The following is a 27,547-nucleotide window of genomic DNA, read 5'->3' as shown; positions in this document are numbered from 1 at the left end:
CTCCTTGTCTATTAAAATGGGATTATTATTTTGCAGGTTTGCTCTGAGGAAAGAACTAGTAAGGTACTTTAAAATGATTATTTGCGTCTAGAACACAGTAATCCATCAATAAATAGTGGCTATTTTTTTGTTCTAGTCTATAAACACTCCACAAATCTAATCTGTTTAGCCATATTCACTAATAGAAGCTGTGTCCTCATCCATTCACTGACGCATTCTCCCATGCACTAGGTCTGAGAATGGGTGAAAGGAGAGGCTGACTTCAAAGAGCTACACAGCAGTGGCTGGCTTACCATGTCAAATTTTTACAACTTCATCCTTTATTAAGAAAGCGGTTATTTCAAAGGGAATTTGATCAACTCGCAAAGGATTTGTGAGCTCTCTTTTACAAGTAACAAATGAAGTTTCAAGAGATAGATGAACAGCAGTGAAATAACAGAAAGATATACTGTTGGAAAGTAAATAAATCAGAGCATTATTAGTTAGACTAGCATTTACCAAGGTCAGTGTGCTATACACACAAGGCATACCTAAGTGATTATTGCCATCGTAATTTCATACAGGGCTTTATTTTAATTTTATCATTATTTTTTTTGTCGAGGAAGATTAGCCCTGAACTAACATCTGTGCCAATGTTCTTATACTTTATATGTGGGTCACTGCCAGAGCATTGCTGACGAGTGGTGTAGGTCCATGCCCAGGATCCGAACCCATGACCTGGGCCACCGAAGCAGAGCATGCCAAACTTAACCACTATGCCATGGGGCTGACCCCTAAATATTTTTAATAGTGCTTTCAATGAGTCTGCTTTTAGTTTCTATTGCCAAAATCTGTAGGATGGCAAAGTACAAACATGACATAGATTTGAAGGATGACAATGTTTTGCACCATTATTAAGGAAATGTTGAGACCTGAGTTTGGCCACTATTTCCTCCATACTTAAATGTGGTAGGGGAGATAAGATTACAAAAAATAAGAATAAGCTTTCTGTTGATTTCTGGCATAATTCTAGGGTAGATTATTAAACAGTTGACTTAAGAGAACCTAGAATATCAACTAAACTAACATCATCCACAACTCCCTCCTCCCACCTTTTTAAGGGCACTAGGAGCCAGCCCCACGGCCAAGTGGTTAAGTTTGCGTTCTCCGCTTCAGTGGCCCAGGGTTTCACCAGTTCAGATCCTGGGTGCGGACACGGCACTGCTCATCAGGCCATGCTGCGGTGGCGTCCAAATAGCACAACCAGAGGGCCCTACAACTGAAATATACAACTACGTACTGGGGGGATTGGGGGAGGAGAAGAAAAGAAAAAGAAGAAGATTGGCAACAGATGTTAGCTCAGGTGCCAATCTTAAAAAAGAAAGAAAGAAAGAAAGAAAAAAAGAAAAGGGCACTAGACCAGGAGATGGAAGGACAGGTGAAATGACACAACATCTTGACTTTAGTCTTTTAATGATATCCTTGTGGATAAGATGGGAAAGTGACAGCATGACTAGTTATATTTGTACCTGGTTGAGCAATTCGATTAACAATGTTGGTCAATGGACCTGTGTCAACCTGGAAGCTGTCTCTAGCACTAGGTGACCGTGCCTCTGCTCTTCGACTCACTGACTGAAAGCCAAAACGGAAATACTAAGGACCGATTTGAAAGAAAAAACTAATAATTCAGAAGAAAACAAAGACCTCAAGAGTCAAAAACCTCAAAGAGTCAATATAACGTTTACATGTTTAGAAAATAAGCAAAATAATATTGAATAAGGATTAAGGTAAAATCCCATACACTGGGAATATGAATAAAGCATGAATTGCAGGGGAGCACAAGAGGAGTGGAGATAAGGAGACAACTTAGCTTTACAACAGTCCACAGAAAAGACAGCAAGGTTTAGTCCCCAAGCCAGAGCTGTAGCACGATGCGGCTGCTGTGCATTCAGGCTACTGAAGCGAGCCTGGTGTGTCGGATAGGAGGGTGAGACCCCTCTCTTCCGCCAAGCTCTGGGCTACTCAGTTTCTGGAGGAATGAATGCAGGTCTGGCATCCCATCATAAGCAGCAAGTCTTGACAAACTGGAGGATGCTCAGAGGAGGGCATTCTGAGGGGCAAAGGACCAAGACACTATACCAGCAGCAGACTGGGGACAGAGCTGAGGATGGTGAGGATGAGCTGTCTGAAAAGGAATACTCTGAAGACCACCGGGCCCAAGTCTCCAAGGATTAAGAGTTGCTCTCAAAAGTGAAGCCAAGATCAGCAAGTGAAAATATCAAACTAGAACTGCCACCCAGAAGCTTATCTTTTACAGTGGTTGAGCCCACCAGGGCCACAGCACAGGGAGGCAGAGGCCGTGCAATGCACTCTAGGGAGCACCATTCATTTAGACCAAACGTCAGCAAACCTTTTCCGTAAAGTAAATATTTTCAGCTTTGTGAGCCATATGGTCTCCACCACAAGTTCTCAATTCTGTAGTTGTGGCACAAAAGCAGCCACAGCCAATAAGGAAGCGAAAGGGCAAGACGGTGTTCCAAAAATGTATTTACAAAAACAAGTTTGTGGGGCCAGCTCCGCGGCCGAGTGGTTAAGTTTGCGCGCTCCGCTTCGGCGGCCTGGGGTTTCACCGATTCGGATCCTGGGCGCAGACCTAGCATGGCTCATCAAGTCATGCTGAGGCGGCGTCCCACATAGAAGAACTAGGAGGACCTACAACTAGGATGTACAACTATGTACTGCGGGGCTTTGGGGAGGAAAAAAAAAAAACAGGTGGTGGGCCAGATACAGCCCGTGGGATACACTATGCTATGCCCCTGCTATACACTATGATGTGAATGTGGTCCGCTGAAGTTGTGTAATATCTAGAATTGTTCAGATAAGGATAGAGGATCATCCACCATGGATTTTGGAAGGTTGCAGGGCCTCAATTTGGGAGAAAAGTTAGAACATCCAAATATCTTCCACTGCTAAAAGTCCATGAAAATCTGGCTATGAAAGAAGAAACAGAAAAACTGGATGATCTAACAGTCATTTCTCACAGCAGCAGGCCTAAACCCAGACCTCCTGGGTCCTCATCCTACACTCCTTCACCACAGATCACAGTTCCTAACCCAGTATTCCTCCACTTCTGGCCGGATTACACTCCGAAATCTTCTAAATGACGGCAAATCAATCATTAGTCAGTCACATATTTCTCTGAGACCTTCCCACATTGATGCCCATGTCTTTGCATCTCTGACATCACACAAAGAGAATCCAGTGGCCAGGAGAATCTGTGCAATTCTCTCCATTGGAGATTAAGAAGAGAGTAGGCAGGGTCTAGAGGGTATCTATAGAAGGGATTCTTGTGGAGATGGGAATTGGGGCCAGATCTTTACCCCATGACTCCATGTGTCCAAGATTTCATCTTGAGTCACAGGGAGTCAGGTAGATGACCTAAACGCTGAGGAAATCTTGGACCCCTATATATGATTTAGTTATCCAAATATCATCTTTCCGGAAGCATTAAACTAAAAGCAAGAACCCAAGGTAGGTTAAGCCTCACAAATATCACATAGGACCAATGATGATTTCGCTGTGGCCTTCCAAAGACTCGAGGTCACAAACCAACATCCTCAAACCTGAGAACGGTTTCTGCAAGAACAAGTACTACATTCCTCAACGATGGTTTTAAATCTGAATACAGACAGGCAAATAGAGACAAGTTGATCTCCGCAAGCTTTGCACCCACTTCATGACCAAAAGCCCAAACCCTACCCAAAATGCGTGAGCCTTCTGTTAAAGCCTTGATTATATTTATTCTTTGGCAACTGAATAGAACTCTCCCCCACTTTGGTGCCTCTAATATAATTTTTGAAGCTCACTAGCTTTGGTAAAAGACCTACCAAACAAAGATACACATAGAGCCTTTTAAAAAAATACCATCTGCCAAAACCACATTTTGATCATCATACTCATGGCCAATATTTTCCCGGCACTTCTGTGTGCCAGCCCTTCACATGCACTTTCTCATGTGGCTGTCCCAATGAGCTATTTTCTCCCCCTGAGCTAGTTTCTGTAGCACAGATGAGGAGACTGAGACCTGACCTCTCTAAATGACTTGGCCAAAGTCATGCTGCTCTGGTGGAACTCACATTAAAACCCCAGCAGCCTCAGCACGCAGCCTGTACTTCTGGCTGCAGCATACACTCAGGTCTCATCATACACCGAACCACCACATTACCACATCAACGCCTGACCGGGTTCCAACACTGCTCTCAAATATCCACTATGAGCCTAGAGGGAGCATAAATCACAAAGGATACAGCTTGGGAGTAAATGGTCTCTCTTGGGTTTTAATAAACCACCTTCTGCTATAAGATTCAAAGTGCACGATAGTGTTTCTTGAACACACCCAGGAAGAATGTGCCTGTGATCCCTCTGCATGGAACAACCTTCCCCAGGTAGCCTAATGGCTCCCTCCCTCACTCATTTGGGTCTCTGTTCAGTGTCACTTCTTCAGAGAGATTTTCCCCGACAACCCGTCCAACCTGAAACAGGACCCCCTCCCCGCTATCCCCTCACTCTGCTTGACTGTTCTCCACAGCATTGATCACCACCTGGCATAGTGTATGTCCATGTATTTGTTAATTACCTGCCTTCACTGCTGGATTACAACCCCCACGAAAGAAGAGACTTGGTTTTCCTCCTTCTATCTCCAGCGCCTGGAAAGTGCCCGGCACAGAACAGACGCTGATGGTATTTGTTAGGAACGAACCAAATCAATCGATCTCTGGGTGATGGAGTAACAGCTGCTTTATATTTTCATCTTTTTGCTTAGCCATAATTTCCAAATTTTTAGCAGTAAAATTTTATCCTTTTTTATAACATAGAAGAAAAGTTCTGTTTATAAAGTCTTTCCTTTTGAAAACACTACCCCGTGATTACATAAACTCAAAGACAGAGATTATGGCTGCTTTTGGTCACTGGTAGCCTGGAGGCATGAAAACCATGGCTAAATTAATCCCTTGGCATCCTCAGATGACAGGTCAGCCTGGCCAGCCATGGGCACGTACTCATCACGGGCTTTCCTGAACAACTCTGCTGCCACTAATCGCACTCTGCCTTCAGGGAACAACAGTCTTCCCCACATGGCACAGCCGTGGGCCAACAGCCACCTCCTTAATCCTCACAGCATTCCTGGAAGACAGGGAAGGCAGTTGCTCTTCATCACTATGTTACTCTGTCTGACAGGAGCCAGAAATGTAAGGCGAGAACAGAGCTCATAACTGCCCCCTGGAGGACATCCATCTGTATCCCCCAAGTTAGGATCAAGAGAGCCACTGAAGAGAAACCACTGGAACTTCAGCCGAGTGGTCCACTACATTTCGATGTCAGATGCCACCAGACTCAGTTTTTACTATTCTTCTCTTGGGGCCCACCCAACTGCACCCTGAAATAAAGTCTTAAATATTTACTTTGTTCTTCTGCTAATCTTGCTATAACTTGTACTGCTCATATTCACCATACTTAATGGAAGCAATTATCGAGAAAGTTCTATTAGCATCAAGTTTAGACAGGTTAACGACTGTCTTCCCTTGAGAGCTGAGCTCTATGGCACAGGAATTCCCGTCCCTACTTTGGAGTGAGAAGGTATAGTGAGGGGTCAGGCACAGTTTCTAGATTGCTTGAGTTTGCTGCAACAAGGGCTGTATGACTTCTACTGTGTAATAGTGGAAATTCCTTCTGTGACAATTCCTGTGGGCCATTCCTATTCCTATTCCTATCTCCAAATGGCTATAGAGTTTGAAGGTCATTCCCAAGGCCAAAAGGGCAGGCAAAGCCAACAGGTCCTCTCAGACTAGGGTGAAAGAAGCACTAGGTTGAAGGTCACGAAAGGCATCGTGAGCCCTACATTCACAACAGGAGCCCTAGCTTCTTACCTGGATGCATTTCCACTGCCTGACACAGGCCTGGCACCATGCAGGCAGTGCTGGTTGTACAAAAGATGCATCACTGTTTGCCATATTACGTTTTGGACCCCTCCCTTCTAACAAGGTGTTAACACAGAGGGCAGGGTCTGTAGGTAACCGGGAATAAGACATCATGCCAGGCTCTCAGTCTGCATTATCTCATTGCATCCTCACAGGCGCATGAGTGTTAGTGTCACACTATCTCCATTGTACAGAGAATGAGGCAGAGGCTCAGTGATGCTAAGTAAAACGCCAACAGTTGAGTAAATGAGGAGCTGGAAGTTCTGCTCAAGACTGTCTGATGCCAAATACCAGGTCCACCCTGTAAATGTCAAGTGGCTTCCAGAAATCCCTTTCCCCAGGTCCAGTTTTCTCTATGAAATACAGCATTAGGATTGGGGAGTTTACATACTCATGAAGCACTGACCATTGGCTACATGCCTGGCCCACAGGTCAGACCCTGAGTCGGGTCCAAACTTACCGGGCTCTTATTTTGTGTCTGACCTTGAGTGTTTTCCATGTATTAACTCACTGTCCTCACAGCAATACCAGGGCACAAGGTACTTTATCCTCATTTTATAGATGAAGAAATGGACTGGGTTCATCCAAGGACACACAGCTAGAAGTTGACAGAGCTGGGACTTGAGCCCAGGAGGTCTGGGTCCAGAGTCTATGTCTGAACCACAATCCTATGGCTTCTGCTCCACAGGGGGAAGCCCCAGCACAAGCCCTTCGCCCGCCGTTCCATAATGACTCTGTGTCAAGAGCCCATCTCCAGGGGCACCAACGCAGAGAGAAAGTTCCCACTGCAAACGCTGACTCAGCTCACCAACGTGAAACATCAAGACAGCTTAAAACCAGCTAATAACAGAGCTGGCCAACTCCGACAGGGCAAATCAAAACATAGTTTGAACCCTCCATCAATCCCAGATACTCAGTCCCTCTGCTGGCTCTGTCAGTGCCACAGGCCCTCACCGTGACATGAATAGACTTGGGGGCCGCGATCGGCCACATGAGACGCACTGAAGGTCCAGAGGCACAGGACGGACAGAGAAAGGAGACTGCATTGAAGGTCAATTCTGCTCTCCGCAACTGTGGGCCCGTTTGGCCCCTCTTCATCACATATCTAATCCGATACCTCTTTCCTTCCTTTTTAAACTCAGCAAAGAATTTCAGACCACCTTCACCTCATGCGCCTTCTCTCTTTTTCTGAGATACAGCGAGAAGAGAAAACAACACCAAAAACTAGCAACTGATTTTCATTTAGGCCACCTAATTTTAGAAGCAGTGGATATGCAAAGCCCAAAGCAAAGCTTCAAAGAAAATCCCTCAAAACCCCACAAACCTAAAAAACCTTCTCAACAACACAAGACAGAGAGCTTCCCCTGCCTCCATCAAACAGCTTTAATTTTAAAATTTTTCTGAATTTTTAAATCTCAGGCTCTAGAATGAGTCTATCGAAATACGTGTCAATGAAAACAGGTAAAGAATGAAACGCGAAAACATATGCCACACTGGAGCCGTGGAACATCTACTGAATCGAGACCATATGTAAGCTGATAGCACGACTGTATACACACACCTCATTAAGCCAAATTAGAGCAAGTGGGATCTGTCGTCTTCTGATTAAAACAAACAAGTCTAATTTCAGTATGTCCTATCTCCAGTCCACAGAACCACCCCGTGGAGAGGCATTTTCATAAATAACAGTAAAGCCTGCACCAGTTCCCAAGGCCAGCCCCACAGTGCACGTCCCTGAGGGCTGCTGCTGTTCCCGCTGTTCCCCCTCAAATGGCTGAGGAAGAACACCATTCCTCATGGGGATACATATTCTCACTTTCTGAAATGAAAAAAGCCACATATTCCTTGAAGGGTCAGTAACGAATCCAAAAGCATTCAGACTGATGGGTCCCTGCCTCTCTTCTGCAAGAACTATTCATTCAGAGTAATCGCCAATATAGTGTAGCTGGTTAGAATCTTCTTTTGATCCTACTTACATTTTTATAATTAGCCACCAAGACATTACAAAATAAATTATATTCTGGAATCTCAGTTTTCAGAAAGCGTAGTAGATAAAGCAAGAGCATTTCCCCTTTGAACAAAACAGCAGTCAACTTTCCAGGCGCTTTCAGGAATTCCTAAAATATTCAGGAAACTGCCAAAGCAGGCGAGCGGCAGACACGCTGATGGAGAACTGAGCGTGTGGCCATCGCTGTTGTCATAAAAGTTCCAGGACAGTGGCTGACCTGGCGTGTGTCCAGGAGAGCAAGGAATGCACTCAATTAGACAAACACTTATGGAGAACCTGCTATTTGCCAGACTCCCAGCTAGGTACTGGGTTTAAAAGAAAGATGTAAGATATTTTGCCCATGTTTGAAGAGCTTAGTGCCTGTGGAGAGAGGCAAAGTGTAGGAAGGTCCGAGGATGCACACGGCAGTTGTGGGAACACAAAGCAAGGACACCAGAAAGCTCTGGGGTGGGAGGGGCACCAAGAGAGGCTATTTAGCAAAGACAATGCTTCAGATGAGTCTTGGAAAAAAGACGATAAATAAGAGTTAGCCAGAAAAATGGAACGGCATTCCAGACTGAGGACAAAAACACGTAAATATATAAGGGCACAAATGAAGAGCATGCTGTGGGCTAGGCTAGTTCCTATCAAGGCTGAGGCACACTCACACAGCAGCATTTAAAATGGAGCAGACAAGACTTAGAAGCAACCTAGGTGCCCATCAAGGGACGAATGGATAAAGAAGATGTGGTATATATACACAATGGAATACTACTCAGCCATAACAAATGATGAAATCCAGCCATTTGTGACAACATGGATGGACCTTCAGGGTATTACGCTAAGTGAAATAAGTCAGAGGGAGAAAGTCAAATACCATATGATCTCACTCATAAGTAGAAGATAAAAACAATGACAAACAAACACATAGCAACAGAGATTGGATTAGTGGTTACCATGGGGGTAAGGGGGAGGGCAAAAGGGAAGATTAGGCACACATGTGAGGTGATGGACTATAATTAGTTTTTGGGTGGTGAACATGAAGTAATCTACACAGACTTCGAAACATATTATGATGTACATCTGAAAGCTGTATGATGTTATAATCCAATGTTACTGCAATAAAAAAAATAAATAAATAAAATAAAATAAAATGGGGGCAGAAAGGTTAGCATTCCAGAAGCTTTGCCCTCTGAACTCTCAAGGAAAGGAAAGTATGAGTCAGATTTAGGACGACTCTGGAAATCCAAACCGCAATGTGACAAGGGTCTCTGGTAGTCATACCCATTCTATCTGCTTGCCTGGAGTCTCTTTAGGGACCCGCCCCCCACCATGAAATCTAAGGGTGACCTATGTGATCCAGGCCTAGTCAATCAGAGGTCACTGGTCACTGTGACTGGATCATGGACAGAAATATATTGCCAGCCAAGTGGATCAGAACGCTCCCCAAGAGTGTTGCCAAAAACCCAGAGCCTCCTGGGACTATTTCTGCCACCATCCTGTGAAGGTTCTTGAAGACGGTTTCCATGTCTGCATTCAGCAGGCCCGAACTCAGCATCGTCTTCTGAACCTTCCAATTACGTGGGTCCCACATGCCCTTTCTCTTTGTTTTTTTGTTTTTTTTTTTGCCTCTTGCAACCAAGAGATTACTGGCAAATATGTGGATTTCCTGCTAAACCACTAAGTACTGATAATAAAGGTCTCTAAGTATTGACAAAAAAGCCAAGTTGGGAACTTCAAGTTTAATGCACTAACGTGAAATATATACAAAAATATTTTCTAACCTATAAAGCACTACATGTTAGTTATTATTTTCACTATCAGTGACATTAATTTAGTGGCGGCATTCTAATAACTCATCAATGCAATTTCCATTCTTAAATCCAGATGTGTAGCTTTAAACTATAATTAACAAATGCTCATTTAAGGCTGACTTTGTACCAGGTATGTTTCTAAGCAGTTTTCTTATCTCACTTAATCCTCATAAACAGTCCCATGAAACAGGCACCACTACTATTTCCCCACTTTTACAGATGAGGAAACTCAGCCATAGAAAGGTTAAGAAACCTGCCCAAGGTCACACAGGCATCAAGTGGTGGAGCTGAAATTTGAACCAGGGCAGCCCAGCTCCAGAAACACTACCTTTCATTGTCCCTCACCTCTTGAGCACTAGAACCAACCTTCTAACTTCGTTTAAACTGAGAGCCCGAAACAAACGGCTTCCAGCAAAGCAATTTATACTCCCTAAATCCATATTAACATATGGCTACTGTCTGCACAAAATCCTGTCTCTTTACTGGCTTGTTTCCTCAATAAAGGTATCACCCAGTCATCCTTCAAGCTACATCTTTGGGGAATCATTATGATGCCTCCTCCCTCATCCTCTCCCATGGCCCACCAGCGTACCTGTCATGTCAGCTCCACCGACTTGGGTCTCAAATCCTCTCCTTGTCCCTGGGCCTCACGCTCATGTCTAGTTCCAGGCCTCTCGCACCTCAATCAATTAAACTCTCTCTCACTGGACTTTCGGTATAACCCCCTTCAAAAGCATCCCACTTCCACACAGCCATTATTTATTCCCTGAAAATACAAATCGCATCTAATCATCTTCCTGCTTTAAACCCTCATCAGCTGCCACCACCTACAGAATAAAATAGAAACTTCTTTAGTTTTACACTGAAAAACTCTTTACAAATCCCCCAACCTACCTTTCCAGTCTCATCTCCTTTTATAGTGCTCCAAATATGCTCTGTAGGGTATTTCATGCTATAAAGTCGATCTTTGGGGACCTGTCTTGTTTTCCTTCCCTTGTTTAATTTACTCTCTCTTGTCCTGATAATTATATACTCTGCTTAAAATTAATAAAAGGGAATTTCTCCTAAGACATTCTTGTAGATTTAAATCCACTCTCTCAGACTACTTTGCCATCATTATTCTGAATTAGTGGCTCTTTCTTGAAAAGAAATAATTACCCTCTATCTAAGCAGGAGTAAAATGTGGATTGCCAAAAATTTACTGGTTTGGGTCCAGGAGAGGAGTTTCTTAAGGTCCAGATCCCAAAACAGTCTCCTGGGAGTTGATAAAATCTCTTTCTTAGAGGTCTCAAAGATCAGTTGCAAAGCTAAAAGTGTGGGGCTTGGAGACTTGCAAACAGCCTTGCTAGGAGGAGGGAAGAGACTTCAGGTCTCACCTGGTCAATAAGGAAACCTCAACATCTCAGGCATCTTTCTGCACCAATCATAAGTGGGAATACCAGATTCCAACAATACCTTGTGGAATCTCAACCACAGCACAATTGACATTTTGGGATGGATAATTCTCTGTTGTGGGGGCTGGCCTGTGCACTGCAGGATGTTTAAGCAGCATCCCTGGCCTCTATCTATTGGATGTCAATAGCACCTCCTTAGTTGTGACGACCAAAAATGTCTCCAGATATTGCCAAGTGTTGCCTGTGGGGGGCGAATTTCCTGCGGTTGAGATTCAGTGTTATAAATACCCAGGCTCAAAGGTCAGCATCACTTCTCCGAAATTGGATTTTTCTCCCTCCTCCTCTTCCTGCCCTCCTTTCTCCTTCCTTCATGATAAAAATCAAAACACCCTTGACCACAGAAAGTGATAAGTACACCAGCAATAACATACATTTTACTGTGAAGATACCAAAAGAATTGTTTCTGACAAGTAGCGAAATACGTATTGTGCCTTTGCAAAAAATGAAACAGAAAGTGACAGGTAGGTAGGAGGGACACCTTTCTGTCTTGCTCAAATTAATAAGAAAGAACTCTGCAATCTCATCTCTCTCCTGTCTCTAGGCAGCATCTTAGATGCCACTGACTGGCCAACACCTGATCCTGTGAAGGCCACCTGCTGAGCCACTGCCTGAGCAGGGGGCTAGGACACTTCAGGCGCTACTCCAACACAACTGATAACGCGGGTACACAAACAAGGAAACAGCACAGGTGCAACTTAATTTCAAGGTCCATTAGCAGCACAAAGGGGGGGAAATTGCACTTCCAAATGTAAGCCCTGGAACTCAGCAGGGACATTTTTCATTTTCAATTTTCAAATGGTAAGAATAATAATTATGGTTCCTTTTATTGAGAACAGCATCCAAGTTGAAATACACTGCACCTTAACCCCAAATACTAGAATATGTTGCATGTTGCAAGTGATATTTAGGAAATGCAGGGCTGCCTAATGTTCAATTTGGATTAAAGATCAGAAAACAGCCACTGGAGTTGTGCCCGCACCTTCAATTTTGTGGTTGTATTTCCCAACTGACCTTGCAATTGTAAGTGGTCATAACACAAAGGGACTGCTATCATGATGTCTTGTCTTTTAGCTAACCCTCAACACTGTCCAGTTATTCAGCTGATATTGAATGAAAATAACTGGTTCTTGAGAAAAATAAATCAATGCACATGTACAAACACACACCCATGCTCCCTACCCCGCATACAGAGCTGTGCAATCCCCCTCTCTGAAAATAATTTTGACAAAGGCGCACGTACTCAAGTCCTCTCAGGGAGGAAATCTGGAGAAATTAATTTACAATGTGATTGGTTGAAGGGTGGGGATTTTTTAAAATCCAGTTTTTCATTTATTTGATTCACCTTCATCTTCAACAAAATAAACTCAAAAAGCGCTCCAAAAAAGCAGTTCCATCTGATTCTTGACTTTAATAAAGTTCATTTCCACCTAGATTTCTTTAGGGGTACATTCACTTTCACATAATAAAAAAGGCCAAGAGTGATAAATTCGGAAAGAAAAGGCATTTTGGATAAAGGCCACATAGAACACAGCTAAACAGAGAAAGGAATGGGGATACACTCACACACAGAGCTGCCCCTAAAAAGAAAATAAATTTAGGGAACCCTTCTTCAACTGCCATGGTACCCAATTTAGAGGCAGTTCATAGTCAATCAGAAGCTATATCAGCAGTAAGACACAACAGTAAGCAATCAGAAACGTCAGTGAGCAATAAGACACCAGAGTAAGTAGTAAAGACACACCAGGGAGAACATTTCTGAGCAATTACCACATGTCTTACTGCAGAAAGGGAGAGAGAAACACTTTACTCAACTAGGACTGGAATCCTAGAAAAATGAACTTTCTCAGAGCTCACATTCCTGCTATGACAAGAGGGATGTGAGGACCACCAACATGGCCGTGGACTGGAGAGAAGGCAACAAAAGCAATGAGGGATTTTCATGAATGAGGACTATGAAATTAAGTTCTCGCCCCTCTTTTCTCGGCACCTTAATCTACAGATATAGCAAATAGTTAAAATAATAAATGTTGGTTAACTGACAAGGTATAAAGGATTCTCCAGCCTCTAGGAAAATAAAGGAGGATGCTTTTATTCCTTATTTCACATCCATATCCACGGTAGCCAATGCAGTATCCAAAGGAAGAGATGCATATGCACATACACACACACAGGTGGACGAGCTTTTTTTTATAGCAAGGTCAGCCAAAGGAAGAGACCCTTAGACATAGAGAATTTCCTTATTAGACAGGTTATTCAACATTCCAGGAAACTGTCAGCTTCCAGGAACCTCTAAGAAAATGGTAGCACATTTTTCTAGACTCATCCATGTGCAATGATTTACAAATGGAAGCAAGAAAGATGGAATAAACACTCATAATCTCTTCTCCACAAGGCGCTGGGAGGTCTTAAGCTGAGCTCAGGGAATTCTAGTACCAAAGGTCCCTGTCTCCTCAAAACTTAAACTCAGTAAAACCTGTGAAACCATTTACTTCTCACAGATGCTGAGAAGATTAGGTAAAATCATATACCCCCCAAGGGTTGGCAACAGTAACTGGTATTACTGGACTATTGATAGATGTCAGTTTCTTCTTCCTTCAAGTTTTTTTCTGGGTCACAATGCATTTTTAGCCAGTATCTCCTCCATGATGCCCCTATGCCTCAATCCTACTCACCTTCAAAGTTTACCTCCTTGAAAGAAGACTTCTACAGTCATGCCCACTTACAGTGACCATAGTTCCTGTTATTTTATGCATGTGTATTATTTTCCTAATTATCCAGTAAAGTCTCGAAAGTATGGAGCGTATCACACACACAGACGAAACATACAAAGGAAAATGAGCTTATTAAAGGCATTAACTGTACATTTTCTCCCATTTCCCCAAAAGAAAAAAAAATACTTTGGTTTTTTAAATATTAGTAAAAACACAGTACCAGTGGTACATGTAAAGGAGCCCAACTCAGAGCCAATAGCTTAGAGAATGTGCTCAAGACACATTTATTAACTGAGTAAACTAGCTCAATACATGGGGCTGGGATCCTATTTAAAAGAAGTAACCACCAGCTCCCTCCCATTTCTCTCCTGGAGGTCTCCCCAGAATTCTGTACCCTGGGATTTGGAGCCCAGGCAGAGAAGTCTCCCTGTGAACTTGGTACACAAATAGAGCTGCTGGAGGCCGCAAGATCCCTCATTAGGGAAGAGAATGACAGCAGACATGTTTTCATGGGCCTTGCAGGACAGAGGCAGTGGGAGGCAACAAAGGCAGAGGCAGAACACCTCACCCCACCCCCTGAACTATGATAACGCAGAGCTGTCATGAAACCAGATAGGATCTTTTCAGTAGCCTTTCCTGCTGGGGATGGGGGTGGAGGAGTGGAGACTGGAGAGGCCTGGGTTCTATTTATTAATAAGCAGCTCAACACAGTGGGAGGTTTTCTTGTCTAATTACAGAAGCTGTTGGAAACTGCAGGGAACACAGGATTTATGGCCGAGATGACACTGCCTCTGCATTGTAATTAAAAGTTATTTTCAATACCTTTGTTTGGTTGGATACTTTGGATTATTAGAAATATATTTTGCAATTTAAAACTTGCTAAAGGGCAAAGAACACAACCAAAAGGTAACCCGACAAGTTTGCATAATGTGAAACAATTAAATGATTTGACACTGGGAGGCAGACAAGGAAAAGAATCTCTTCCACTTAAGTCTGTGAATTCCTTTAAGAAAGAGGGAGAGAGAAACAAGCCAAAAGTGTACTGGAGTTAAAAAATTTCAGAAGTAACCCAGTTACTTACTTTACCCATTAACTAGAGTCTGGATACCACCCACCAGGAGCATGGACGGCTCATTCACAACCATTCAGCCACAGCACCTAATCCTAATTCTCGAGCTCTTCACTTTGTCCTGAGTCCCTAGGAAACGACACTTGTCATCCTAATCAAGAGCAAACCCTGGCTCAACCACAAAGACGCACTGCCAACCCCAGGGCAGTGCGATGGCGGTTCAGTGTGAGCTGTACACAATACATCTATGTATGACTTAGGTTTGGTTTTTAATCCATTTCCCTCATCTTATCCAAGACACCAGGTTCAAGAAGGGCCAGGCATGCATCCCAGTGGGAACTGCATGGTGGCATCCATGAGTGGCTACAGAATCAGCCCAAGGTCAGGCAGGGGCCACTCACTTCCTAAGAGCCATTTCTAGAATTCCTATTTCTCCAGATACCCACAGGAGGCATTTTCTACAGAGGTGGCTCTTCTTTAAGAACAAGGAGGAGAGAATCTATTATACGTAACAGACTTTTGATATCGTCTGATAAAAATGGGGAGAAGGAAGGAACTCTAACCGGCATGAGCTTCCCAGATAAGCTCGACATTTCATTTATCCACACTGTGAACCTTCTCATTCAAAGTGAACTCAGGAGCTCATTATGTGAAAAACGTCACAGAAACCACCAGACACTATACATCATGATGAGACTATAAAAGCATTTTAACATCTGTTATTCAAAAATCAATTTAAACGTAGCTTTATAGGGGCCATACCAAGTTTACGGGATTTATCTTACACCAATAAGAACCACTGCGCTCCTTTATTCTTTTCTCAGTTCAAAGCACGAACTGACTCCACGTCAGGGCATGGAGATTGCTGTTCTCACCTGCCACGTTAATCTTCTCAAGTGCTACCAAGCTGGGAACAGCTGTGGTGGAGTTGGTCGAGTTTGTTCCTGTGCCATTGATTACAAGATTGTCCACCTTCGACTCCAACTTGCCAATGCGCTGTAAAATATTATCCAACAACACAGCAAGCGTTTTCTTCAGATCTGTAAAAGAAAATGCACATAATTTAAAAACTCTTCAGTCTCTGCATATTGCTTTAGGGCGCATACTCTTTCTCTCTGATATTAAAACAGAGTCGCAGTCAAAAAGTACTGCTCAATGATCTGTCCTAACAAACCATGTCTTCAAGATGAAAGGGGCCATCTTCAAGTGGCCTAGAGAGTACAAAACAAATCGGTCTGTTCTGCGATGCAAGTTTGGCAATAAATGACAAAATTATTTCCAGCTACTAGGGTGATAGAGAAAATATCGCGTTACTTAGCATCCTACTAAAGCATTCTATTAATTCCTCCTCCTTAGAGCATGATGATTACTGACATACAGAATGACAACCCCAAAGGGCAGCAAGGTCCTGAAGTAGCTTCTGGATCAAGTCCACTGTTATTTTTAGTGCTGTGTACTGTAGCATGTCCTAATTTTTTTTGCAAAATTGGTTACCTATGGTAATACTTAATAAAAGCTGCACTTCTTGATTTCCAGGCAGGCTGGATAACCCAAACTATAATCAGATTTAGAAAACTACTTAAAGACCAGAGTCATTCGTTTGTTCAAGAAATATTTATTAAACTACTATGTGCCAGACACTGTTCTAGATGCTGGGGATACTGTCTCATGGTGCTTACACTGAAGAGTTGATTCCCTTTCTTATACACCTGATTGAGTTAAAGAGCAGTGTACTTCCCTCTGGACAAATTACAGACATGTCACACAGACATAAGCATTTACTAGGTTTGTATACAAGGTATTCCACATACACAAAAAATTTGAATTTAGCCCCTCTCCTCTGGAGACTCATAATCAAAGAAAGATACACACACTTGTATAAGTGGGAAAAGCAGACGGACCACAAGAAAGCCATCCACGTGAATAGAATCCAGACTCATTATGAATGGGGAGTGGGCCGAGGGAGAAGCACACAGTGTGGGTAACAGGATGGACTAAAGTCCCGAACTGCGACCCACGGGAAGTTGCCATCTTCACTCTGCTGGGAAAAGAACAAGCTTGCTCCGAGCAGGTGCTCTGATCTGGCCAGGAAGGAAACACACATCTGGTTAATTCACCAACTCCCAGAGCACAGCCAACCAAATTTAACCAAGAGGCAGTCAGGCTGTCCTACTTTGCCAAGTCAAGACAGAAACTCATCAGAACAGAAACACAGATATATAATTAACATGGAAGTCTGTATTCTCAGTGGTTTACGGACAGCATCACTGGAGCTGACGAGAAAACTATAAACAGAAACAAAATCCACGTGTGTATCTTGAAAACCTAGTTTTATGTGCTTGGAGTAATCTCATTCTCCCCACACTCCCTCCACACAAAACATCAGGCTTCTCCACAATGTTAAGATCTGGGGCAGTCTGTTCCCTCATTCATTCTAACATTAGAATACCTGACAAGGCCTATTTTTCGCTCTTCAGTGTATATCTTACCTACAGGTTGTAAGACAAGGTGGCCATGACATTAGTGCAACAGGGCTCAAAACAGGATTATAAGAAAGAAGCTGGAAGTGAACCAATGTTTCCTCAGTGCCTTTCACATGCCACACACGTATAAGAAATCCCATGTTATCTTCACATTCACCATGAGGTAGGTATGACTTCATTTTACAGAAGAGAAAACTGAGGTTCGCAGACATGAAGTAACATGCTCGTGGTTACAGAGATCATAAATCAGAACAGGGACTCGACTCAGGTCTGCCTAATTCCCTGATGCCTCACTGGGACTGGCCAGAAGTCAAGAGCCAGCGTAGAAAAAAGAAACCAAGTGTGAAATTCTCTGTCTTTGAGGGCCCAGACTTTGAAGCCACACTTCCTAGGGTTGAGTCCTTGCTCTCCATTCCTGCTTCTTTCTCTGTAAAAGAGTAGTATGAATAAGCCTACTTTTGGGGTTGTTATGAGGACTTAATGAGGTAATACTTATAAAATGTTTTGAACACTGCCTGGCACATAATAAGCACTACGTAAGTTCCCGTTACACACATAAATTTGAAAAACCTTCCTCCGAAAAATGCTCTCCTCTTTCCTGAAGAACTCTCTCTCTGGGTGATGCAAAGCTTTATCGCTTTATCCAAAGGGTCATGAGATTGCTCTCCTCTGGTGGCTGCAGTCCCACGGTCAGCGTGACTCATAGTCTGTCCCTGGCACATCATTAGCTGGCATGGACAGCAGGAGTCAGCCACCAGCTCTGCTCTTACGCTGAATCTAAAGCATCAACGAGTTCTCCAGGGTTCTGAAGACTGCCAGAGGCTGGCCACGCAGATGGGGGCAATGGTGCCACTGAGAGGTGGCTATATTCAGTATAAAGAAACCGCTCCTCAGATAAAGGATGTCAGTCTCCCCCATCTCAGCCTCTTTGTCTGGAGCCTGGATTACCAGGGAAAGAATCCCTGTGTAAAAATGACATTTAACTATTACCAGCAATTACAGTTAGCCAGACACAGAAGCTCTGGCCTTCTAGTTTGGTTAACTCAGGGCTTCTCAACTTTGGAACTATCGACACTTTGGACCAAGCAATTCTTTGTTGTGAGGGGCTATCCTGTGCATTGTAGGGTGTTTGGCAGCATCTCTGACCTCTAGCCACTAAATGACAGCCACAATCCCCCATTGTGACAACCAAAAATGTCTTCAGACATTGCCAATGTCCTTTGGGGGGCACAACTGCCCCCATTTGAGAACCACTGAATTAGGCACATTCTCCCAACCCTTGTCTTCCCCATTTCCCTTCGGTGGAGATATCACGAGAGAATTCTGACAGAGGGGTTACGGCATAGAAAAGGGAAATGTGAGACACCACTCACTAAACTTAGATTATGTGTGACTTCCACTCACCGAGGCACGAGAGGCACTGCTACCAATTCAATGATAGGTACAATGAGGGAAAGTCAGCCTTCCTCCCCACGGGAGCTGACAGAAGCCTAGCCCATGCTAAGGTTCGCTCAAGGGCTGGTAACCTTTTGCAACACTGTTAAAAGGCAACAAGACTACCGGACAGAGCTCCTAACCCATAGTCATCGGTGACAGTCACTGGTGGAGCACACCTTAGGTAGGATGCCAAGTTGTCACATCAGTGTTAAGAAGATGTTCTTCCTCAATTCTTAAAATACAGTCCACCGATAAGTACAACCTATCTCCTTCTGGCCCCACCCACCAGAGACTGACCTTTTTGTAACTCTGTGACTTGATATGAATAAGGGAATTCATGATGTTGATGAGGATGTTGATGTTCACCCTCACAGCTACCACCCCCATACTACTCCTCCTACTGCTACCGCTGCTGCTATTACTACGACCACTGCTGCTACCACTATTACTGCTACTACTCCTGCTGCTACTGCTATTGCTACCACTACTACTGCTACTCCTCCTCCTGCTGCTGCTGCTACTGTTACTGTTATTACTGCAGCTGCTACTCCCACCACCACCACTTATTGAGCTGTATGTGTCAGCTGTTGTCCTAGGCACTTTACATGGATTAACCCATTTGATCTGGCCAAGACAAATATGACGAACGTGCCATTGTTCACATCTCCATCTTACAGATGAGTAAGCACAGCACAGAGAAGTCAAGTAATTTGCCCAGGTGATTGCAGACCCAGGGTTCTAACCCAGACAGCCTGGTTCCAGAGCTGACGGCTCTTACCTCCCATGCTACGCTGCCTCCTAAGAACCACTGTGGACCTGCGGGCCAGCAAGCATCTCTGACCTGCTGCTTCTGAGCACACTTATCAGGAACTAACTCTGGGCCCTGCCGTGCGTTCTTCTGAAATCATATCCCAACCACCCTCAAGACTCGCTGATGCCACTGCTCTGTGACAACTCCAACACTAAAAAAAGGGGAAGAATCTGCCCTTCCCTACTATGGGCCTTCAAATGAAAAACGCAATATAAGGCTCTCAAAATCCTTGGACTCTCCAGGTACTTTCCCTGGGTAGGGAAAGTGTTTTCTCTCCCAACATGAAAGAAAAAAAATGTCATCTGCAACTCAAGCAGTTATGTGACTCATTACTTCAGAGCAGTCTAATGCAAGATGAAAGACATTGTAAACAAAACACAAAGATACAAAGACGAGGCCAAGCTCAGCTCTGTGAATAAGTGAATAAATGAACGAACCAACAAATTAATGAAACACAGTCTTTGCACAAATAAGGCTACATAAATTATACCTTTCTAGGCGATGAAATTATATCTCACCTTTGTATTTTACAGTTAAACCTGCAAAAACTGTTAAGAATTTTATTGCCATTTTAAACTAATATCAGAGTATTTTTGCTTGTGTTTCAGTCTTAATGATAACCCATTTGCCCAGTAAGACTGTACACTCAAGAATAATTTCTATAGATTTTAATAAAGAAATGAGGGTGAAAATATTCCTCCAAATTCTAGTATAATATTTTTATATTTATCATTATGTTTTACAGTTATTACAGCAGTAACATGTGTCCTCAGCAGGATTACAACTTCAATTACTAACAGGCTTTTAAAATTTTGTTTATGCTTCAAAGCCTTAGCAATCAAAACTTAATCCCAACATTACTACAGCAATTCTGTGTTGCTAAAACTTACTGTACATGAGAAAGATGAGATCAAAGTAGCTCAAAACATTTAAAATGTCCCTCTGGAGAGAGTAAGTTTTGGTTTTTATCAGGCTAGAAGTTCTTTGATAAAGAGTAAAATCGACGAAATCTCAGAACAGGTGCTCTGACAGCTTCTATAAGTTTTCATTTCCAGAAAGCCAGGACATGAGGGGGAAGAAAGGGGCTGGAAGATGCTGCCACATCCTTGAGCAGGACAGTCAAGGAGATTTCACTGCCAGCTATCCTTTCCTCCACAGCTGGAGTCCAAGGAGAGGGGATGTCAGGAGAAAGGAGGTCCTGCTGGTGAAAAAAGGTCTATCAGTTTATAGGTCTATCAGCTAAAGCTGTGACACTGGCCAGTAAACCCCGATTGCCCAGATCATCACATCAACCAATATTTGAGGAATTATCAAGAAAGGCTGTGCTTGGGGGCTAGGCTGTCCCCACCCAAGTCACTGGGGATGCTTTCACAGCAGTGGTTCTTCAGCCTGCCGTCCAAGAGGCTCACCTGTGGAGTCAGGGTTACCAGGCCCCATTCTTAAAGCACTCAACCAGAATCTGCAGAACCCACAGGTCAAGGATTCCAGGCACAGCTCCCACTGAGAACTACATTTAAGGTGTGGCTGCCTCAATTCGCTGGCACAGAACCAACTATGCAATGAGCAAGAAGTTACACCTGAACTGCCAAAAATAATTTACATCTGTGCTTGCTCTCTACCACGGCTGCCCAGAGGCAGAGTGTGAACAACAGAACCACAGAGCCGCTTCACCCACCTCTCCAGAGAAACCAGCAAAGACAGGCTGTTAATGAGAAAGGAAGGTGATAATGAAAAAAGAATTAACCCCAACCTCTCATTCCCATTGACTGCCTGCCAGGAATGTCAAGTTTCATCAGCTATACACTTTTAAATTAATTTTAAAGTGACCTTTCCACAGAAAGATAATACAGTTATAGTCATGACCAAAATACACTCCATTCATTATGTACAAGGACATTCAAAGCAGTGTTAGTTACACAAGAGAACAGTGTTATTTATTACAGATAAGAACTGGGCACTACCCAAATACCCAACAAAAAGATTAAATTACATTCTGTCCATCCATTCTTCAGATAGAAGAAATCTCTAGATTGGAAACTCCAGGAGGGAAGAGAGCAGATCTGTCTTGTCTTCTCGGCTTATCACCAATAGTTATTAATGTCAAGTGCTCAATAAATATTTATTGAATGGATGGATGAAAAAGTAAAGCCATTAAAAACATCTAACGGCATGAGAAAACATAACAAAGATGAGTTTAAAAAGCTGTATGTAAATTATTCCAGTTTTTTAAAATGAGCATATACACACACACATTTCTATCTGCATTTAAAAAACGGACTGGTGAGAACTCAAACTTTACCAGAGTTTGGGGGTAAGGAGTATTTTGTTTTCTTCTTTTATTCTTCTTATCTGGGTTTGGGGATAAAGAGTATTTTATTTTTTATGCTTTTTATTTGTAAGGCTACAAGGATGGGCTTAGCATCATCTTTGTCCTTATGTGTTTTCTTGACACTATCTTTTATCTTGTGTTGAACCCTCCCTGAAATAGTGACTCAAATAGCTACTTAAGTTGAAAATGAACTTCTTTTCTTTCCTATTGGCAGAGAAAACATGCCTACGCAGGTAAAGTGCCCAGAGAGTCCAAGGATTCTGATAGCCTCATATGCCATATGCTCTCAGTGTTACGTAAACATTCACATTACTCTCACCATCACAAAGGCATTAAATGCTATTTTAAAACACACACAGTACAGCGTATTCTACCGTCAGACTTCACAGGTGCTGGCCACAAGAACCCTGATGCCACGCAAGAAGACCTCGCCCAGAAACATCTCAGACACTGACCTTCACTGCCTTACTCCATCTGAATTTTTAAAGCCACGCAGTGGATAACTCCCCTGCACTTAAACTCACAAATGTGCCCTTCACCCCACAGTTGTCACATGCAGCCAAATCAGGACACAAAAGAGTGTTGAAGGGTCATCACAACGTCAAAGAGCAGCTCAGATGCCCAGGACCACTGACAGACGCCCTCCCCTGGGTTAGGTGTATGGATCGAAGTTTTGACTCGAACTTGTACCTAGAAATGAATGCTATTTCTGAGGTGCTGCACGGGGTGTCACTAGTATTTCAAGGAACTTTCCAGGCAGCAGAATCTGAAAAAAAGATCATATCTAGGCCCATTGATGATATCAGTGCTTCATGGAATCCATAAATACACAGAATGGAGTCCTTGAGCTGTTCTCTTAAGTGTCCCAACCTAGCCAGCTGTATGCAATAGGAGTCAAGAATGTGAGCCCTTTGTATAGAAGAGAAAAGGACTCGGACTCTGAGAGGTCAAGCCCACTGTTGCCCAAAGTTCCCCACCTGACTCCAGGGCCCAAAACCTCCCCGTCAGGAAAGGGCAGCCAGAGCACACTTCTCCTTCTAGCTTACCACCCATAGCTCAACTAGAGCCCCCAACAGTGCCTTCTATAGAGACCAAGGGAGGTCGGCCACACCCAGCTTATCTCACAGCCCACAAGGGAAAGCCTTCTCTGTTGAACAAGAGAACAGGGCAATGACAATCACATCTCCTGTTTCGAAAATGCCAAAGTCACTCTGTGGAGCTAACACACCTTAGGAAGGGACCCAGGGAAGAGCCAAACAGCCTCTCTTTAGAGTCAGAGTAGCAGTTCTCAACCCTGACTGGCGTGGGGCCCAGAGTCGGTGTTGTCAAAGCAGTCCCAGGTGATTCTGGTGGACAAGCCTTGCCCATCCTTGTTTAGGAGCAGGTGACAAGACTGCTTCCTCTGAGCAGAGCTTATTTCCTCTCATGTCTGGTCGGGCCTCATCCCCCGTAAATGCTAAGGACGGCTACATAAGGAGGTTTCTAAGCCCTGCATGCAAACAAATAAACAACATCAGGTCCACATGGACAGTGCTGGTTGGGTGGTAACAGAGGCAGTGACATGCAGGGTTAGCAATGACTCACAGTAATGAATGCACTTCACTAACCTAAGTGCTTTAATAAGCTTTGTCACATGTAATCCTTACACAAAAACTATGAGGGAAGTGAGATTATATCCTCTATTTTACAAAAGAGGAAGCAGGATTTTAAAATATCAGTAACTTGAGCCAGCCCTGATGGCCTAGTCATTAAAGTCCAGTGTGCTGCACATTGGTGGCCCAGGTTCAGCTCCCGGGTGCAGAACCACACCACTCATCTGTCAGTAGCCATGCTGTGGTGGCAGCTCACAGAGAAGAACTAGAAGGACCTACAACTAGAATATATAACTATGTACTGGGACTTTGGTGAGGGGAAAAAAGAAAAGAGAGAGGAAGATTGGCAACAGATATTAGCTCAGGGTGAATCTTTCTCAACAACAACAAAAAAATGGCTATCTAAAAAAACCCCAAAAAACATCAGTGACTCACCCAAGGTCATCCATCTAGTAAAGAGCCCCTCCACAAGCCACATATAAAAACACTCTCTAACTGCCTTCCAGAATAAACAACAGTTCCCATGTCAGAATCATGCATAATAGCTATTTGGAGGCTCCTGGACACAGAGTCCACAGGGAATCTCTTCTCGCTTCCTGTCTCACTCAAAACATTGCTGTGATTTTCAAATTAGCCCCAGCTATAACTATACCACACAGGCAGAGTCAGGGGCGTGCGGACTGCTGCTGTTCACCCACAGCTCCTACTCGGTTGTCAGGCAGACGCTAAGCTCTGGGGTACAGGACAAGACAGACAAAAGCCCAGCTCTTTGCGGGCTGACACTGTAGGTGGGGGAGAGAGATGATAACAAACACAACAACTATGTAATGTTGGGTGGTCTATGTGTTATGAAGCATGAGAATGAAGCACGGTTTGGCCCTACTTCTGAAAGAGAGAAGGGAAGGCGAGGAGGGAGCGAGCTCTCCGAAGGGAAGGCAGGCTGGTGGAGGGAAGAGCAAACACAGAGACCAGAGATGGGGCAATGCCTGGGCATCACCCAACAGTTGGTCGTAGAAGACAGCTGTGGTGCCAGGGCAGACATGAGAAGGTGAACAGTGAGTCAGGGTGGCCACAGTGGCAGGAGGCCTGCCCAAGAGGCTCTGACAGAAAAAGAGCATCACGACACAGCTGGGAGGAGGGAGGAGCCAGGGCCACCAAGCAAGGTGAGGAACAGGGGCCAGGACGTTCTGAGCCTGAGAGCCAGGTCCCTTCACACACCCATTCCCTCCTCAAGCCACGACCGGAAGCAGCGGTGTGGCTGGTGTGAAAGAAAACGAGTTGAAGAACAAGCTTCCAGTTCCTCCTAGAGACCCATGTTCTCCTATCCTTGTGTCTAAACGCTCCCAGGTCCTCTCCTCAGACTTCCACACTGGGCTGAGAAAGCTTGTGAACCCGGCTTGGCTCGGATGGGGACGCTCAGCGGGCTGGACCTCGACCACAGCATCGCTGGAAAAGCCCCAAGCCCCAAAGAGGCCCGCTTGTAGGTTCCAAGCTTCTTAAAGCAGAAAGCCCTCTCTTTAATCACACCAGCCACGTCACCGTAGATGAACCAAGGCCTCCTCAGACACACCACACAGCCCGGCTCTTCTCTCCCCTACCAGTTTCACTCCAGCACACTCCCCTCAAAGGCAGGGAATTTCTGCTTCAGTGATGTGGTTTTCCACATCATCACAGCCCTCCAAAAAGCAGTCCCTAGATCATATTTGTAGAACAGAGGGAAAAAGAAAAAATTAAATCTTTTTTAAAAACCTTTACCGGCTTGTATCTCTGATGGAATCCAACTTAAATTTTTTAGTTTCTTTTACATAGGCGAGGTGGAATGAAACACATGTAAAAGCTCTTGCCTGACCCTCAGAACATTACCTAGGTCTGCAACAAGGACAGCTGTCACCTTTTCAGAGCCAACTCAGGCAGTCATGCCGGCGACACGCTGGGGGCCTCCCACTGGCTTTTAAGCAGAACCCGAAATGGTATTGATGTCTTAGAAATGGGTATCCCCAGGCCAACGAGGGCCACCTGAAGCCCAAGGCGGCCACCACTGCCCCCTGACCAGCAACCAAAAGCCCTACCCTGGTTCTCCCCTCTCCCTATACGTACACCCCATCTCCTTAAGGAAACAGGAAGAACTTCTTCCTTACCTCCCTTCTCCCCTATGGAGGTGACAGTGGGTAGCAGGGTGGGGCCAAGGCCAGCACCAGGAGGGCAGGCCAGGCTCACTCACAAGAGTCGCCGATCACCTCCCTCTCTCTCCCTATCACACCAACACCAACACCCCACAGGGCCACCCTACGCACTGCCCTCTGCTCACTTCTCAGATGTCAACACCTTCCATACTGCTCCTTGCTCACTTTATTCCAGCTGCAGCAGCCTCTGTTCTGCCCTGGGAGTATACGTGTAGGTCTTAGGGCCTAGCACACACCCTGCCTTCTGCCTGGCATGATCTGCCTCAACCTTCCTCTTCCCAACCCCCCTCTCCTCTTGGCTCCTTGGTATCGTTTGGGCTAAAAGACACCTCCGGAGAGAGGTTTTCTTTGACCTTCTCACCCAAAGTAGCTCCTCAAGTACTTTTTAAAATCATCTCATGTGTCACTTTTCTTCCTGTAATTTATTACTATCTGACATTCTCCTGTTTATTACTTCTCCCCTCCTTTTTAGCCTCCGTGAGAGCAGGGGCCTTGTCCATCTTTTTCCTGCTGGACGCACAAAGCCTGTACACACAAAACAGTGGAATACACCAGCCAATGGCACATTTTCCAAAGTGCCAGGCTTGAAGGACAAGAGCCAATCAAGAAGACAGTCTAGGCCCGAAAAGTTCAGGGAACCAGGAGACCCAAGGCTAAGGCAGAGCAGGCATACAGACCTGGAGATCAAGTGGGAACAGGGAAGCATGCAAACAGGATATTGGGAGACAGGTTGGCAGAGAAGCTGAGGACCCACAGCTGCTCCAGCCTGAGCTGATGACTGGTCCAGGCAGAGCTAGTGCCCAGAGAAGCAAGCAGGTGAGACGTGTCAGGGTTAATAAGGTACAGATGGACCACAAGGTTCCATTCCTGTTACTTAGAGAACGCAAGTGGACCAGGCCTGTCATGTTGGATAAGAGGTGATCACCAGGGATCAGAATTTGGGTCAGGCCATGAGAGACAAAGATCAATTCACCTCAGAAACAAGAACAGCACTGACTGGGGTGAGTGACACCATTCATGACGCAATTCCCGCGAAGTCACTGACAGGCATGGCCCTGCCACGTGGGCCTGGGAGATAGATGCGGTTGAGGCTGAACTGCAGAGGGCTCTGCTCCACACGCTCCTCTCCAGAGTGACAGAGAAGCACACAGAAGTGCCCTCCACACCCCGAGAATGAATGCTCCAACTGTTCCATACAGGCTGCCCGGGACATCTTCCAGGCACCACTTTTGAATTACCAAACCCCAAAAGAAGTTCAGAAGTCTCTTTTCAAATCACCAAAACAAGGAGGGGAACCGGGGAGGTACTGTTTGAAAGTTCTACTGTTGTTTGAGGACTAGTCAAATGAACACAGGACAGCAACCATATGTCGGGCACCTGATAGGCAGCACCTCACTCAGCTTCACATCCACCTGGTGAGACAGGGAGTGACAGCCACTCTAAAAGTAGTTTGTGCCTCTAGGACCCAGGCCACACAGCCAGGATGTGGCAAAGCCAAGGTGGCTGGCTCCAATGCCCATGCTCCTAACCACTAAACTCTCAGTCTGCCCCTCAGAAGATGCATTTGGAGATAATGTCTTGAGTGAATTCAAATGCAAAGGTGAAAGAGTCTTGGGACATCAAAAAACAGCCTGTAAGTAGAAAGACTGACCCAGGAACTATCTAGATCAGGGACTGACAAATATTTTTGGCAAAAGACCAGACGGTAAACATTTTAGGCTGT

The 27,547-nt window shown here is 44.5% G+C and overlaps 1 protein-coding gene across 5 annotated transcripts in view; it reads right to left on the bottom strand.

The window, feature by feature from the left end:
* Positions 1–27,547, bottom strand: part of MGAT5 (alpha-1,6-mannosylglycoprotein 6-beta-N-acetylglucosaminyltransferase) — a 328,832-nt gene that overhangs the window by 179,355 nt on the left and 121,930 nt on the right. For all 5 annotated transcript variants that reach the window (XM_046658448.1, XM_046658446.1, XM_046658445.1 and 2 more), the window contains one exon: positions 15,865–16,029. In XM_046658448.1, the coding sequence (XP_046514404.1) occupies positions 15,865–16,029 (165 nt within the window). The remainder of the gene's footprint in view (positions 1–15,864; positions 16,030–27,547) is intronic.

Source organism: Equus quagga, chromosome 4, assembly GCF_021613505.1.
Source record: "Equus quagga isolate Etosha38 chromosome 4, UCLA_HA_Equagga_1.0, whole genome shotgun sequence".
In the NCBI taxonomy this organism is placed as follows: Eukaryota; Metazoa; Chordata; class Mammalia; order Perissodactyla; family Equidae; genus Equus; species Equus quagga.
Note: the sequence above shows the minus strand (reverse complement) of the source record. Positions and strands in the feature narration are given on the sequence as shown.